This window comes from Spermophilus citellus (genome assembly GCF_964194105.1).
Source record: "Spermophilus citellus genome assembly, chromosome: 3".
NCBI classification, from domain to species: Eukaryota; Metazoa; Chordata; class Mammalia; order Rodentia; family Sciuridae; genus Spermophilus; species Spermophilus citellus.
Genome location: NC_138184.1, coordinates 135,502,826 through 135,519,884, shown reverse-complemented (window position 1 = coordinate 135,519,884; position 17,059 = coordinate 135,502,826). Strand labels below are relative to the sequence as shown.

Here is a 17,059-nt window from a genome sequence, read left to right as displayed (position 1 = left end):
CACCTGTCTGCTGAGGCTGGCAGCGCTCCCGCTGAGATGCCCACACCTGTTAGCAACTTCCCATGTGGGCACAGCCCTCTGCTCTGACATGCGCACTTCAGGCACAGGCCTGCCCCAGTAGGGCAACAACCAGGAGAGACAGTCTGGCTGTGCCATGTTTTTAATGACATGGAAAAAAATGCTCAAAAGATGATATTAAGGACTAGACACATGAAAATACGCAGAATGCAATTTTTTGTCAACTAGTTGGCTTTTCCGTCTCTGCTCTGAACTATGAGCTCTTGAAGGACTTTAGCAAAAGACTTCCTGGAATTGAATCCTGGCTTCTGCAGTATCTGGCTTTGTAACTTCAGACTTATTAGTTACTTCTCTCGATGCTTCTGTTTTCTCTTCTGAAAAGCAGTTTTGCGCCTGCAGTAACATCATGGACATTAACGGAAGTTTGGAATAACATCTGGTACATAGTAACCTATTATATAAAAATCACCTATGAATAGCCCCTTCATTTCTTATATCCCATTTGGATATAAGATACAGGTAAATTGCTGATTAAATAAATTACATAAACAAATGAATGAATGTCTAATTCTTCTTTCTTCTTAGAGTGACTCTAGTCCTGGGTGCTCCCTTCAGCTCTTGACCTAGCCAGTTCTTTAATTTTAAATTTATGGTTGTGTTTTGCCAATTCTAGATGATACTTTCTTTGAAGGCAGCGCTGCCTCTGAGACACCCAGTCAACTCCTGGTCTGTGGCTGCTGAACCTCAAAAGGTGTGCAATTGATGAACATTAATTAACAACATACCTTTTTTTCTACTTCTAGCTCTCTCCCTTTTTTTCATTCTTTCTGACTGCTACTAAGGTTCAGGTGAGCAGTTAAAGATAGGACACAGCAAGAGGACAGAAGCAATCCCCAGTCTCCCTTTCTTCCCCTCTCCATAGAGCCATCATCTCACAGTCCTTTAATTTCAAAACTGTTTTCCACAAAGACTTAAAGTTTTTGGTTCTCAGCTCTTAAAACAACCTTTCTCCAGTGCTTTAAAAGAATCTGACAGCTGCTTTATTCTGACACTTTGAGGCGGTACAACACAGCATTCGGGATTTTCCTTTGCTTTTATAGATGGAAATTCATTGAACATATTCTGCACAGCAGTTATGAGTAATGTTGGCCCAGGAAGAAAAGAAACCCAGCTTCCAAATGTCAGGATACCACTGAGAAAGGATCTGCATGTTGGCTATGACTTGTACAATGTGACTTGGAGAAACTTTAATGTACAGTACCCCGTCTAGATCCCAAAGGGGCTTGGTGACATTGTGTCACTGACACCAGCCACTTTATTACAGTTTTCCTTCTCCAGTGATCCTCCTGACTCTGCTCCATACTTTCAAGCCATATATTTTCAGGATGGAGCAACCTGAAGTTCTGAGGCGGGTGTGTGCATACTGTTTTCCTAATAACAACCTTAACTAGTCAGGAAGCTAATGACAAAACCACACTTTCCAGAGGCAAATTTAGCTGGTTATTGGAAAGCAAGTATTTTGACAACAGTTGCAATGTGAATCACTGACACAAGATTCCAGTAATTACCAGAAATGACAGAGGCTCACAACAACCTCTCCAACCATGTTATCACATTAATTTCAAAAATTAAAAGATGACAGGCTATGCCACCTTTTTCTTGACAGATGATGATTTGCTTCAAAAATGGTTCACCAAAAAGGACTTATTTCAAGCTTCATGAAACTAATTAAATATGATCTTTCACCAAGATAAAGTCTAATCTTTGTCTCATAAAAATCACTGGACGATGAAGATAATAAATGAAGACATTAATAATTAACACCCAAATGCTCCAGTAGGTTAAAGACAAACAGATATGCTTTCCCTTTTAGATACTCTAACAAACTTCTATGCAGCAGAAACTGTGTTTTCCTTCCATTGGGAGAGAAATTGAAAGTCTAGAAGAAGACAGAACTATTGAGATGGACAACACAAAGTAAAGCACAACTTTTATCAGTTATGTTCTTCTCCCTAGCCCCTACCTTCCTTACTATTTATAAGTAGAAGTACCTCCAGATAATTCTAGATTCACTAGCAGGTCATTTTCCTCCACCAGGCCTTGCACTCAAGTCTTCTTTTTCTTTTGTGAAAATGAATGATTCACACTGCAAATCACTTCAGGTCTTATGGACTACTTACTTCATCCCTTTCAAATAATCTCCTTATTTGTCTCCAGTTCATATATGGAAGGCTAACTGTATTTATGTGCAGAGTTTAAAAATTAAATGTCAAACAGGTAAAGTAGGAGAAATAGAAATGACTGTCCACTGGATGGACAAGATATCATCAGATTAGAGGAGTAGATATGAGGAAGTCGGATAAGCTCTGAAGGCAAGCAGGGTTCAGGTTCAGTTTAAACAGATTATGAAGGCTTACCAACTGCAAAGAAACAGATGGGAAGGAAGACAGCAGTCAAATTAAGTGAACTGGTGGCAAAGGAAGTATTAAGAAGTGAGTTCACATTTTTCATTTAGTTTTTTCCCACCTTTGACTGGTCTCTCTCCACCACATAGCAGGTCTATGTGTTTGTATGAGGATGTACCAATTTCAGTTCATCCTTTTTTGAGTGGTAATGGATGTGCTAAGAAATCTTGCCAGCAGATTGTGGGCTCCCAGGTCTCAAACAAATATCCCATTAATGTGCTAGTGGCAACCTGAGGCAGAACCACGGCCTCAAAGAACAATTAAACAGGCTTTGCAGGAAGGACTTAAAAAATGGAAACAATAGCCACAATCTCACATTCTTTCTCCAAACATCCCTACTTCAAAATATCAACCCAGACTTTCATTATCTAACATCACTTGGCCCATTCTTCTGATTAAATTGATAATGACAGTAGCTCTTTTCTCAGTGACTGTCACTTATCCACCACAAAAGAATATCACTAAGTCTATTTTACCATGAGAAAACAGCATGAGAATTCTGAGACAAAAAGTCACATGATCGCAGCTGCACAACACAGGTGCCAGAATCAGGACTTGAACCCAGACATGTATTACAATTCCAGAATTCTTGCTCTTCAACTCCATCCCAAATCTAGAGTCTTCAAAGTGAGCAGCAACAAGCTCAGGTGCCCAGAACCAACAGCTGAGGGGAAGGATGCTGGAATTCTGGGCATCTTGGTCCCAGACATGTGGTAAGTTTTTGAAAAATGTTATTTTAAGCATGTCTCTTAGCATTACTATGAGAATAGTAAATGATCCTTTCTCATGCATTATCCACATAAATTATAAGGAAAGCCCACATTAACACTGAAACTTTGGACATCATCTCCTCTCCAAGGGGAAGAAACCTCTCTGTTCCAGTCCTCTTCTCACATTTAATGCCCAAATCACAACCCCCAACTCAGCTTTTCAGTAGTGCCCTTCTATGCAGCCACTCCAACTTAAGCATAAATCCATCTGTAAGTTCAAATTCAAATCTTACCCCAAAAGTCTCTTCCAGTTTTCAACTTGCATGCATTTTGTTCTGTTTTGCCAGAGTGTAAACCTGCAGTAGACACTGCATCTGTCCTAGCTTCACACTGTGTTGACTCCCAGTACTGCCAGTTCAATCTAGGGCAGCTCTCTAGACTTTCCTCTCTATCCATCCTGTGGGTACATCGGAGCAATTAAAAGCAGACTCTATTTGGATTGCCCCAGGTGTTTTTGGCTGAAGACACAGTGAATGCATACTGAGTGAATGTTTGTGATGTATATGGGGGAACTGATAATGTCACATAAATGAGAGAGACTGCTTAAAAAGGCAGGTGAGAAGCAAAAAGTACCCAAGTCCCATAGACAACTCTTGAAGGTTTGGATCCATCACATAATTTTAGACAGGAAAGTGACATAAATGGTTATGTATTTTCAAACAATATGGGATTTTGCTGGAGGCTAAGAGACTAGTTAAATGGATAAATTGGCCAGTGTGCCAAACCCAAAGGAAACATGGAAGGATATCCAATAATACTGATGTCTGACTCATTTTCCTATACCCATTTCTAAATTTTCCATGAAAAATGTGAATCCACTTAAATATTCCTCTAGTGGTATTTTCTATCTTAGTAGATGTCACCACCATCTGTTCAGATATTCACAGTGGCTCAAGAGGCTGAGGCAGGGGGATCACAAGTTCAAAGCCATCCTCAGCAACAAATGAGGCCCTTAGTAACTTAGCAAGACCCTGTCTCACCCTGGGGATGTGGATCAGTGGTTAAGTATCCCTGGGTTCAATTCCTGGTAACAAAAAAAAAAAAAAAAAAAAAAGAATCTTGGAATCATTCTTAACACCTCAACCTTACCACTACCACATATAATCATTCACACTTTCCTGTCAAATCATTCTTCTCACATGTTTCATTGAGGCATGCATCTAATTTCTTTCCATCTCCCCTGTCACCAATCCAGGCAATGGCATGATCATTTCTTGAATGTGCTTCTACAAGAGCAATTGAACCAGTCCCTCTCATTCTATCTTTCTTCTCCTGGAGACAATTCTCAAACTTATATTATCTAAAAGTGCTAATCACCATGTTATTCTCTTACTTAGATATCTTCTGTTTTCCCACCTTTTGGACAAAGGATCAGTTGATAGGGCTCTTTATGATAAATCCTCATCTCATCCAACCAGTTAAGCCCAGAGATACTGTTCTTCCTCACTATCAAATTTTTCTTCAGTGCCAAAGGGGTAAGTTACTAGGCAGGATCTCTTTAAATATGTCCTCTTTTCCATTCATTCTCTTCTTGATTAGTGGAACTGCCAAATGAGCATGGGTTGGTATTTTTTAAATTTATCCTTTTCAACATATTTAGTATTCACATTTTTCATTCCTTTAACATTTGGGCCATGTTCTGGAGGAATCCCTTATTTTTATCCTCCAACTTACCAATTCTCTCTTTAGCCAAACCCACTTTATCTGCGCATCTTATAGTTTCGAAACAATTACTATAGTTTATTTTTTACATTTTACTTCCTGTCTGTAAATTTTCATTTCTAATTGGTTCTTTTTTATCATAGGTTTTATATCCACCTACTTTGTGTTCATAATCTCCTGTCTGCCTGAGTATTATTCACTCTCTTTAAAGTTTTCCCTGTGAGGATACTTGACACTTATTTTTAAGCTCTCCCTTGTGCTCTGTGTTTCTCCACACTGAGCAGCTAGGGAAGAAGTAGCAGATATGATAAAGAGAAATCCCAACGGTAGGCACATTGCTGTGATGACTGATTACATAGAAAAGTTGAGGGAGAGAGAATTGTCTAGGAAGACACATGATTTCAGCTGGAGCAAACTCAGCATATGTTCATATCCAACACCAAGAAAATGAAAACACAAAAAGTAGAAAAACTACACAGATTTGGGGCAAGGAGGCACAATGAAGACTGTATGAGTCTGACATACAAGGAACTCTAGATGAACAAGGCAAATAGGCAGATGGGTAGTCATTTATATGGGTCAGAAGGTCAAGGAAAAAAGTGATAGCAGGAAAGTACAAGCAACTTATGATGATGACACTGATAAAGCCAAACAGAGCACCACAAACTTGTCCCTAAGCAAAGATTAGTATTAGTCATTTTGAAAATGGACATGACTACTCTGAAAGTCACTTGGTTGTTTTCTGGCCATGGGAGACATTGATGGGAGGATCCACTTAGGTCTTCATAAAGTGAATTCATGGAAATGTAAGTTATTACATTAGAATGTATGGTGAGGACAAAGGAAGGGATGTACTCACCAGAGTCACTCCTTTCCATAATTATGTTAAATTTTCTATATCAGTAGGCATAGAAAGTACAAACATGAACTCTCTCCTTTGCTCAATAAACATTTGTTATAAGTTATGGCTTTACCACCTGCCAGGCAGAACACAGGCAACCCATTCAGAGCATCACACAATGAGTTATGACACTGGCAAGTGGAGCCACACAGGATGTTACGAATGCATCTAACAAGGTCCCTCTTCTAGACAGAGGAGTCATAAAAGACCCTTTCTAGGGAAATTATACTTCATCTGGGATGGAAGAACAAACAGGAGTTAGATAGGAGGAGACGTGAGGGGTGTGATTTCCCATTAAAAGAAGTGACATTTATGAAGACTCAGAAGAGGAAAGGAATTTGTATTCATGCACAGAGAAAAAGTCACATATGATGAGAACCCAGATAAAGGAGCAAGAGTGTCTCTAAATGAGTCTGGTGAAGTAAGCAAGGGCCAGGGATAGCAGGGTTCCAGCAACCACAGCAAAATGTCTGGATCCTATTCCAAGAGCAGTGGGAGAGCCACTGAACAATGCCAAGACCGGGAAGATAGATTGGAGTAGAAGCAGGGGCAGAGGCCTGGAGTCCTGCTGTCACCCAGTGCAAATAAGCTGGAGCAGCGGCAGTAAGGATGGACACAAGATCAATAGAACCCAGAACCACTCAGGCTGTAGACTACAGGATTAGCTATTTGAGGGGCTGTTGGAGATGAGGAGGGGGTGTCATGCATGAGGGTGATACTGCTGATTGAAAGGACTCACTAATCCACTTGATGAATAACTAAAAAACAGAATCTAGAAAAGCATGCATTTTATTTCCCTGAGGCTCCTCTCATTTCCATAGAGTTCTGGGCATACTGCACATTCTGTCTACATACCCGGAGGGATAAAGTACAAGCTGCCTTTTCCTATAATAAGCTGCCTTTTTCTGGGAACCCAGAGTCCTCCTTTCATACTGAAATCTACACACGTCTATATCCCAGCATAAATTTCCAGTTGACTTAGCAGGAATATAAAGCACATGGTGTGACATGCACAGAAGTGTCAGGAAATGTAAGAGGTCTCAGTCACCAAATCAAAACAAAATACTGCTGATACAAGACTCTGCCCTAAGTTGCCCAAACTTCCCTCAGTGATAATGTTGTGGAGGGAAGTAAAATGGAAGAGAATAACCATCTCCACCTACTTAGATGGCAAACTAAACTCTACAGTCCATTTTCAAAAGGAAAAGCAGAATGAATACTGGACTTCATTCTGGCTCAATTAAACTCACTTCTCAACTGAGGAGACAAGCACATTTGCCATCTTTCTTTTCCAAAGCATGGTGCGCTCTACATGAGGTTATACAGACTATCTCACAAGAAGAAAGCTAAAACCAGAAAAGGAAGTACCCCAGTCACTTTATTTTAAAGGAAGTTTAAGAAATAGCTGTTACATTACCAAATCCAACAGTTGCAAAAATCAGATGAGGGATGGCTATTTATCCACTAGTGTCATTCTGAGAGCACAAAAGCAATAGTGCAATATCACACAATTACAATTTTTTATCATGCCTTTCTTACATGGGACAGAGTAATTGAAGATGTCATGTATGTATGTATTCTGTAAAGTAAGGAGAGGCTAAGAATTATGGAACCATCGTTCCGCTGGAGAAATTGAGGTTCTACTTTTAAGGGACTCACTAAAAGTTACTGTGGGAACAGGAAGTATTACCAGCAGAATGAGTGAGAAATTTCAAGAGCTCCACACTAGTGAGTTCCAAACATAGCTCCAACTACATGAGCCAATCCATCAGGGGAGCATGATAAAAACAGGAATCCCTGCACCTTGAACCACACTTATAATTTTCCCCTGTATTTTCAGTATGTTTCCTGAGAAATTATGAAGCAGAGTCATGCTTGGAAACCCTGATTCAGTCCATTTTCAACAGGAAGTAATTCTGTCCACCACCCAGGGGACATCTGGCTATGTCTGGAGACACTTTTTGATTATCCTATTGGAGGAAAGGATTATATGAGCATCTAGAAAATCAAGGCCAGGATGCTGCTAAAATACTACAATATACAGGACAGTCCTCATCACCAAGAATTATCAGGCCCAAAATGTCAATGTGCAAAGGTTAAAAAATGATCTAATCCAACTACTCAGGAAAAAAAAAACAGTGTGGGGAAACTATAGGACTTCTAGTTTCAGCAATGCAAGGTTAGAACTCAGCTCTCCAGATATTCTGTCCCATTTTCCTTCAGATGATCTTAAAAGACCCATCTGAATTCAAGTCGCTTAATTTGGAATTCAACTGTCTTTCACTAGGCAGTTAATATTTAAATGTGTTGGGAATTATGCTTTTTTTTCAGGCTAAAGAACAGGCTTTCGTGCACTTAAAGGAATTTTTGTATTATTGATTCCCATCTTGTCCAAAACGTGACATTTGTTCTATTCTGTGTACCAGACAGAATTTACAATTGGCTTCTAGTAGTTACCATTATTAAGCAGAGAGCTGAATGATTATCTCACAGCATCCCCATAATACCAGGAAGGATTCATAAACAGTGCCAATTCTCCTTATAAAGCACTAAATCTGTTCCTGATTTCACAGCAGGTAAGTTGCAGAACTCAACTGAAGTCCATATCAGTCCACCCTGAAGTCCATGCTCTTAAGTGGCCTTTTAAAATCCCTGTCCAAGAGTCCAGTCCTGATCAAATTAGCTTTTCAAGGCTGGTGTCTGGCTTCAAATGGGCTCCTCTGTAATAACCCAGACCACTTCTCTACCCAGGCTTCTCTAAATTTTTAAGGAAACACAGTTTGGTTGCATAACAGAACATGTCCCTGGAATTCTCATTGTAGATAGAGCAGGCTAGCTCTGCAATGATGTATGCATCTGTTCAAACCAGACTGGCGTGACTGATGGGAACAGCTACATAGGAATATAATATACGGAGACACTCAAACAGAACTGACCAACAGAAAGGCAGAGTGTTTGGTGTCAAACAGTGCTGGATTCAAATCAGCACTCTCCCAGCTGAGTATTTTTAGGCAATTTAATAATCCTGTGAATAATTATGAAATAGGAAACCTAAAGCCAAACTTGCAGGTCTGTAGCAGGATGATAAAATATTACTTGTGAAGCACACTGCCTGGGACACAGTTTATGTACACAAAAGATCACAGTTGCTATTACTATTATTATTACTATTACTACTGTTACTATGCCCAGAATGAGCAAAACTCCATAACATCTTATACAAAATGTGCTTGAATGTTCTTTACTCAATGAGCTTTCAAAAGGTCTTGTGTACATTGATTTTATGCATACTGAATCAGATCTAAAATATGCTACAGAAATACAGTAATTAAAAACCATAGACAATCATTTTGTATGTGCTTACTTAAAAACACATGCCTCTGGGTTTTTTTTTTGTTGTTGTTGTTGTTGTTTTTTTTTTTTTTTTTTAGGGATACAAAAGCCTATCGAAATATGGGGAAGAGGTGCTAATATAATTTTTCTGTTTGTAGAATGGAGAATGAAGAATAACAATGTTTTATTCTTATCATCACTGTTCAGAATTCAAACTTCTAGTAGACACACAGAAATAGAGATCAATGCAATAGCCCACAGGACCCAAATGACTGTAAACCACAGGCTGACCACCAGAAGCTTGTACTCTATTTCAAGAGATGTGCACACATAAAGAGAAATGTAAATTACATTGCGTGTGGAATATATTAACTGCCAATAAAAGCTACAGGCAAAAAAAATGGTTCAAGAAATAGAAGGCTGGAAAAATTACTGCATATAATGTGATCAAAAAAGGTTTGAGCACAAAGCAGCTCTCAGCAGGGCTTAGCGAAGCCAGAATTTTGAGCAGTGGTGAGCTGTCCAAGGCAGGAGGAATTCAGGCTATTGCACTGTTAGAAGGAAACTGTAAGAGATGAGAAAGTCTGTGAATGTGTAGGGATGCATTTCTAAAGGAGTACTTTCTACAAAACAGGAGGACACTTGAGAACTGCTTATACCTTGCAGATACCTTGGACCACAGGTAATGCTTAGGGAAATATGGGAGGATATGAATTTATGTTAAGGAATATGATTCTAAAGAATCTGAAAAATATATAGAACCAAGGATTAAAACTCTGTATTTCTTCCCATCACCCTTTCTGGGCCTGAATCAGCCACACCATCACTTCTCCAAGTGTTCATCCTACACACAGCTCAGTAAAGATGATGGACGTGCTTGCCATCATCTTTCTATCTCTTGGCTGAAACAGCTTGTACTAGCTTTGAAACACCTTGTACTAGCTTTCCTTGAGCAGAGGTGAGATCTGTCTCCTGTACAGAAAGGATGGAGTCCATACACTGGGCCATGAATGATACATCTCATGATCCCTCCTCTATATGAAATAACTTGACAAAGTTGGTAATACCTCTGAGACCCCCATATCTTCAGGTTGACGTAGACAGTTTTATCAACCATGTATCTGTCTTCCAAAGGCAACTGAAGGATTGTACAAGGCAATAATATATCCATCTAGCAGAAAAATAAAACTGGTTATCAGCTAGTAGGTCACACTGGTGATAGGAGCTGGTGGAGTTAGGCAGCATTGATACTTCACATGATGAGATAAAGTGGAATCCATCCGACACTAAGGGCATCCCTCATGAACACAGCCCAGATGACTGAGCAGAGATTGGGACAGATTTAGACAGAAGGAGAGAGATATGGGACTATGAAGGAAACTTACATAGACTAATAAAACAAAGAGAAAAATCACAGGCTCCGAAGCTTAATGAGGAGGGAGGTGCAGAAGACACGAACCAGCAACTTTGCCCAGTGTAACCATGAAAGTGAGGAAACCAGGAAAGGCCCAGTGGAGACCACCTGATTGGGCACATCCATGAGGACGGTTGTGAAGAAAGGTAAACAGCTATCTGTCCAAAGATTAAGCAGACACTGAAATAATATTAATGGCATGTACTGATGACATTTATATAAGCTGACTGGAAAAGACAGAGAAAAAAAGTACCCACTAGCAAAAGACAGCTCTAAGACAAGGGAATATTTTCCAAGGTAGGAGTCAAAGAGTTTTCTGTTAAGAGACAGAGAAGAACACAATGAACGAAGAGGAAGTGGATAGGACACAGATGCAGAGAAAGGATAGGTTAAAACATACAGGCAAGGTGGTGCAGGCCCATAATCCCAGCAGCTCAGGACACTGAGGTAGGAAGATTTTGAGTTCAAAGCCAGCCTCAGCAAAAGCAAGGCATCAAGCAACTCAGTGAGACCCTGTCTGTAAGTAAAATACCAAACAGGGCTGGGGATAGGGTTTAATCCCCGGTATTCCTCACCCCAAAATAAAACCATACATGGAGCAAAGGAAGTGAGGTCTAGGACAGGCCCAAAGCCCTAGGGACAAAGGGGTAGCACCTCTCTTCCCTCCTCTGCTCCTTTCTAGAAAAAGAAGCCATATGGCAGATGTCAAAGGTCTGGAGCAGTCTGTGCAAATCTATAGACATCAATGGTGGCTTTCTGGTCCAGTGTTCTCCTTAGAAAGCAAGGCATGAAAGGACAGGGCATCAATAGGAGATGCAGGAGACTTGAAGAGCATGTGTAGAGAACAGAAGAGCTGCTGTCCATAAGTGTTGGTGGGCAGCCAAGAGATAGAAGAAAACATCATGGAAGCATTCTAGGGAGCCTCTGAACATTCCACAGCATGCACTGGCCTCGTGCCCACCTGGTGCACGCTTTTATTCCCAGTGATGCCTCCCCCACGCCCTTTAATCTTCTTGCCTTTATAAACATTTACAAAGTTAGGATAAAACAGGATGCAGTGGGGAACTGTTCACAGTGGAAGGCCAGGTAAAAAAGAAAACTAGAATACCTAATTTTCCAATTGGATGAAAACTTACTTAAACTAGCAGCAATCCCAGCTGCCTTACTGAGGCATTACTCTGAAGCAGGCAATATGCTACATTCTTTTCACATGCTATCTTCACAAAAACCATAAGAGTAGCAAGTTATTATTCTGCTTTCACAGACAAGGAAACTGAGATTCAAAGACGCTAACTGAATCTCCCACAGAAATCAGGGCTCTCAGACTCCTACGGTATGAGTGTTTGTGTCCCCCATAAAACCCATGTGTTGAAATTACCTCCCTATGATGCTGGTATTAAGAGAAGGTCTATTTAGGGGGTGATTAGGTCCTAGGGATGGTTATAAAGGAGGCTCCAGGGCACGTGCTTGCTGTACCCACCAGATCAGGACCACAGAAGGCCTACGTGTGAGAAATAGGTCCTTGCCAGACACTGAATAACCTGTTACCTTGATCTTGAATTTTCCAGCTTTCAGAACGGTGAGCCATAAATCTCTGTTGTTTGTAAACTAGCCAGTTTTGAGTTTCATGTTATAGCAGCCAAAGGAACTAACACCTCTGTTTCAGTGTCCCTGGAGTCTGTACTGTCCACTCTGTATCTTAGTGGTGCCTCTTCTCAAAGTTCTGGAGCTCCAAGCTCTTGACTGAGAAACAGACCGTTCAGTAAAAGCTAAGTTAACAAGAACATTGGTCACGGGAGCCTTTTAGCTCTAGTATATCCACACAACCATCATCCTTAGCCTCAAGCGGCCCCTGAGGTTGGAACTCAACACTAGACAGTGAAGATCAGAAAAGAAGCCAGGAATGTTTGCAGAGCTTCATGTGATGCAGCAAAGTCCACTGGTAAAGAACTCCTGAGACTTACCTGCCTAGTGGAAACAGAATTGTCTCCTGAAAATTGTTACAAAGAAGGTCAACAAGTACATTGTGTGCAGACAGCCCCTTGAACACAATCGGCATTTTTAGAGAATGGCTGAGTAGAAGAACCGAGCACCCTAAGGTAATCACCAGTAAGGAAGTTCCTCCTCTCACTAACTCACCAATGCTACATCGACTTATTAAGTGAGGACTGTTAACCAGACACTGGAGAAATAGCAAAGATGAAGCAACTCCTGTCAAATGACTGTCTCAGTATGTAGGAACCTCTGCATTGAATTCATCTGCTGCTTATTACAGACCCCAATTAAAGGCACCAGCCCTGGCTCACAATCAGAATATCTGCAGTAGAAGTTGAGAAAATGCACTTTGTAGAAGCTTTCTCAATGATTCTTGTGCACACTCAAGGTTGAGGACCACTGGTTTGAGAGACAGTGACAACATATAAGTGGATAGACACTCAAGATCTCAGAACACAAAGCAACAATGCCTAACCCAAACATCTTTTAGTGAAACAGTAGCTATCCAGTTTAAAAAGAAGTGAAGAGATTTTTAAATGAGACTAACATTCAACAGAAGAAAGGCAGACAGTGTGATCCTTACAGAGCAAGGTAGAAGATTAGGAGAAAACCCAACTCTTCATTGGACTTGCAAGTACATTTCTAATTCTCATGCTAAGATCTGATTCCATCAAAAAAAAATAAAAATAAACTACCTGATATCAACTCTGCCATGAGCTTCCCTCCAACTTTTGCAAATGCAGACAATAACAGTCTGAGTTCCTAATTTTTGTCTATGTCTCAATATGGCATCACCAGGAAGCCTATAAATTAGTCAACTGTTAAAAAGTTCAGTCTTAGAAGGAAGGAAAGCTTGGGAGTTATATCCTGGTCTGCCACTGACTGTTAAATCGTGTAACTTCTCTGAACTTTAATATTCTTATCTGCAAAATCAGAAAAATCACCAAGAATGCAAGAAAGCAATGCTGGGTGCCATGACACACCAAGAAACACCATCATAACTTTGGTATTTCTTCCCAAACTGCAAAACCAGAATCTAATTGGTAGGATGCATCAAAAAACTGCAAATTAAAGAATTTCCCATAAAATAGCTGTCCGGTACTCTACAAAATTATCAGGAAAGATAAAGACTGAAGAATTGTGCCAGATCAATGGAGACCAAAGAGACATGACAATAAATATAGTACTGATTCCACTCAGGATATTAGACTATAGAGGAAATAACTATAAAGGACCTTATTGCAACAATTGATGACATGTGAATATGGACTGTGAAGCATGAATTTGATAATAGTGCTCAATTTCCTAGTTTGTGTACATGTACCATATATTAAAATGATTTATTTCTTAGAAAATACATACTGAATCATTACAGTAAAGGTGCGTGGTACACATGTGACCCCCTCAAGGCATTCAGAAAAAGCACAGGTAAAGAGTTCTTCGTAGCCAGGTGTGGTGGTGCACGCCAGTAATCCCAGCAGCTTGGGAGACTGAGGCAGGAACATTACAAGTTCAAAGTCAGCCTCAGCAACTTAGTGAGGTCCTAAGCAACTCAGTGACACCCTGTCTTTAAATAAAATATTTTTTAAAAAGGGCTGGGGATGTGGCTCAGTAGTTAAGTGCCTTGGGTTCAATCCCTAGTACCAAAAAGTAAAAATAGTACATAAATAAATAAAGAGTTCTTTGTACAGTTTTCACAATTTCTCTGTGTTAAAAATCATATAAAAATGGTTACTCCTCAGAACTATCAGGCCATGAAGAAGAAAAAAAAAAGGAAACACTATGAAGCCATCAAAGATTGGAGAAGATCAAGGAAATAGAACAACTAAATACAATGTGGCTAGTATTCTTGGATTGGTGGATTGGATCCTAGAACCAAAAACAAAACAAACAAAACAGGAAATTAGTGGAAAAACTTGTAAAATCCAAAAAAAAGTATGTAGTTTAGTTAATGTAATGTACCAATATTCATTTCTTAGTTTTGACAATTGTAGCAAGATTTTGTTAAGGGTGTTAATGTTAACATTAGGGAAAACTGGGAAAAGGGTATAAGCATAAGAGTATACAATCTTTGCAATTTTCTATAAATCAGAAAATATTGTAAAATTAAAATATTATTTTTTAGAAAAGTACTAAAACACACACACACATAGCAAAGAACACTACACCAACTCCCAAATACGAGGGAATATATACATATCAAGAGTTGCTGTGTTAAAGCAGAGATTTGCAAACTCTACCAACTGTGGTTGAGTCAAAACTTAATAGTTCATCAGAACCACTAAATTAAGGTTCTCTTGTGAGGAAGCCATCAAGAACATTTATTGGAACAGTAGCCCCAGGTGGTTCTGATAAGCACCAGGTACTCAGCTCAGCACCTCTCAGACTTAACAGTGCACAAAGACACCCCGGAGATCTTGTTAATGTGCACATTCTGGACCAAAGGTCTAGGAAAGTCCTAAGAATGTGCATTTCTAATGAGCTCCCAGGTGATGTTCAAGCATCTGGTCCTCATCCCCAAGTACCAAGAAGGGCAAAGCAAGAAGGCAGAAGGGCCCGGGTACACACTGCCAAGCAAACGCGTGTTAATGCAGAACAGCAAGTGTGTGAGACCAACTTCTGGAAGTTACTGTTCTCTTACATTGTAACCAAACCTAATCCTAAAATAGGTTTAATTGGCACCAAGTATTTCTTAAAGGTAAAATTTAACCAACAACCTTTAAAAAACCACACCTGCTACCTGACAAATGTGTACAAAACTACTATCCATCTCTACTCTAATTGCATAGGTCACTTCTAGAGTCAGTCTCTCTCTCTCTCTCTCTCTCTCTCTCTCTCTCTCTCTCTCTCTCTCTCACACACACACACACACACACACACACCCCAGAGATCAATTAAAACAATGTAAGATGCGGATTGAATCTGCACCTTTTGACAAAAATCCCCTAAATATACCCTTTCTTACATTCAAGTTTAAGTTCAACTAACTCTTATATGACCTGTATCATTTAATGATTCCTTTGGATTCACAAGATGCCATATAACCCTGGCATTTATTTTCTTATCTTCAACCAGATAATAAAATCTCATCAGGAAAAAAGTTGCAAATCATAAATATAAAATCATATCAGAAACATAAAATTAAGAGTTGCTATGGTATCCTAGTTTTGAAAATGTAGAAAACCATGTAGAATCCTGTTATTATATGTGTTTTGGAATCCATAAATGTATATTAAATCACAACCTTTTTTACTTCAGTCATTTTCTCTAGAATGACTATAGTACAATAAACACAAAATACTCTTCCTTAGACTCTCTCTAATCAAACAGTGAGAACCACACCACATGACTGTCAAGATCCAAGCTAAAGGATGCTTTGAGAGGTAAAATCGTTCTCATAAACCATCATGATATTTTTTCACTCAATAAATATTTACTGAGTATGTATTACATGCCAGACAGTATGCTAGGCACATTGTGAATTCTATACTAGTAATAAAATTATAGTTGGCTGGTATCCAAGACTGAGCCCCTCTATCCTAATTTTATTATAAAGCTGTTAAAATGACAAAGTGCTAATGTACCTGTTGGCTGCTTCTGCAAAATGCAATGAGAAAAATGATTTTAAAATTTAAGTTGTGTGTTGCTTATGTGAAAACAAACTGCACATATTCATGTGTCATTGCAAGGCAGGGTTGGGACAGCCTCCACAGTGTCAACTGCTCAGAGCCCAATTCACAGTCCCTCCCGCCTCTTCTGTGCTTCAGATACAAACCCCGTATTGACACAATTCAAGTAGATGCTGCAAGAATATAAAAACCCCATCCATCGCCACTGCATGTGGTACAGAAATTAAACTACACTGCAACTATTATTGTACATATTTTTCAGCACAGCAACAGAGAGCGAAAAGGGGAAAAAAGGGGCTATCCAAAGTCTATAAACATTCTAGTATAGAAAGGAAACTGAAAATAACCACCCCACTGCCGTGGGCATTACTAACCTGATCGATTTCCATGAGCTTGGGGTAGGCTCCCGGCCATTCTATGGCCACCTTGACGATGTCCGCGGGTGGCGGCATTGTGAACCCCAAGACTGTCCAAAGCCCTTGGAACTGAGGATCCTACAGCGTGGACGGCCACACGTGTCTACACCTAAGGAGGAACGACAAAAAGAGACAGAGAAGTCGTTCAGTGCAGATGCAGGGCAAATTCTGCTTCATCACTTCCTGTTTTCACTGGTGGTTTAGGTATAAGAAACGGCTCCCCTTGGCGCAGGGTGCTGAAGACACAGGGGGTGCACCACAAGCTCCTGAGGAAAGAAGAAAGATGGGGGGACTGTGCCAACGCCCAGGAGTTAAACTCTCCAGGGGACGCTGCCCTGTGAGACCAACTTGTGCAACTTCTGCATGGGAAGACAGCAGCCCCCTTACCACCAGGTTCTGCTCCCACCAGTGCCCAGGGGCTGAATGGGCAGGGCTTACCCTGTCCAGACACACATG

General features: G+C 40.1%; 1 protein-coding gene across 3 annotated transcripts in view; it reads right to left on the bottom strand.

Moving 5' to 3' along the window:
* Nucleotides 1-17,059, bottom strand: part of ELMO1 (engulfment and cell motility 1) — a 562,967-nt gene that overhangs the window by 438,524 nt on the left and 107,384 nt on the right. For 2 of the 3 annotated variants that reach the window (XM_081286788.1, XM_081286787.1), the window contains exon 2: nucleotides 16,562-16,712. In XM_081286788.1, the coding sequence (XP_081142914.1) occupies nucleotides 16,562-16,639 (78 nt within the window). In that variant the 5' untranslated portion in view covers nucleotides 16,640-16,712. Of the gene's footprint in view, nucleotides 1-16,561; nucleotides 16,713-16,990; nucleotides 17,010-17,059 lie in introns of those variants that run through there. The other variant, XM_081286789.1, reaches the window with a different exon arrangement.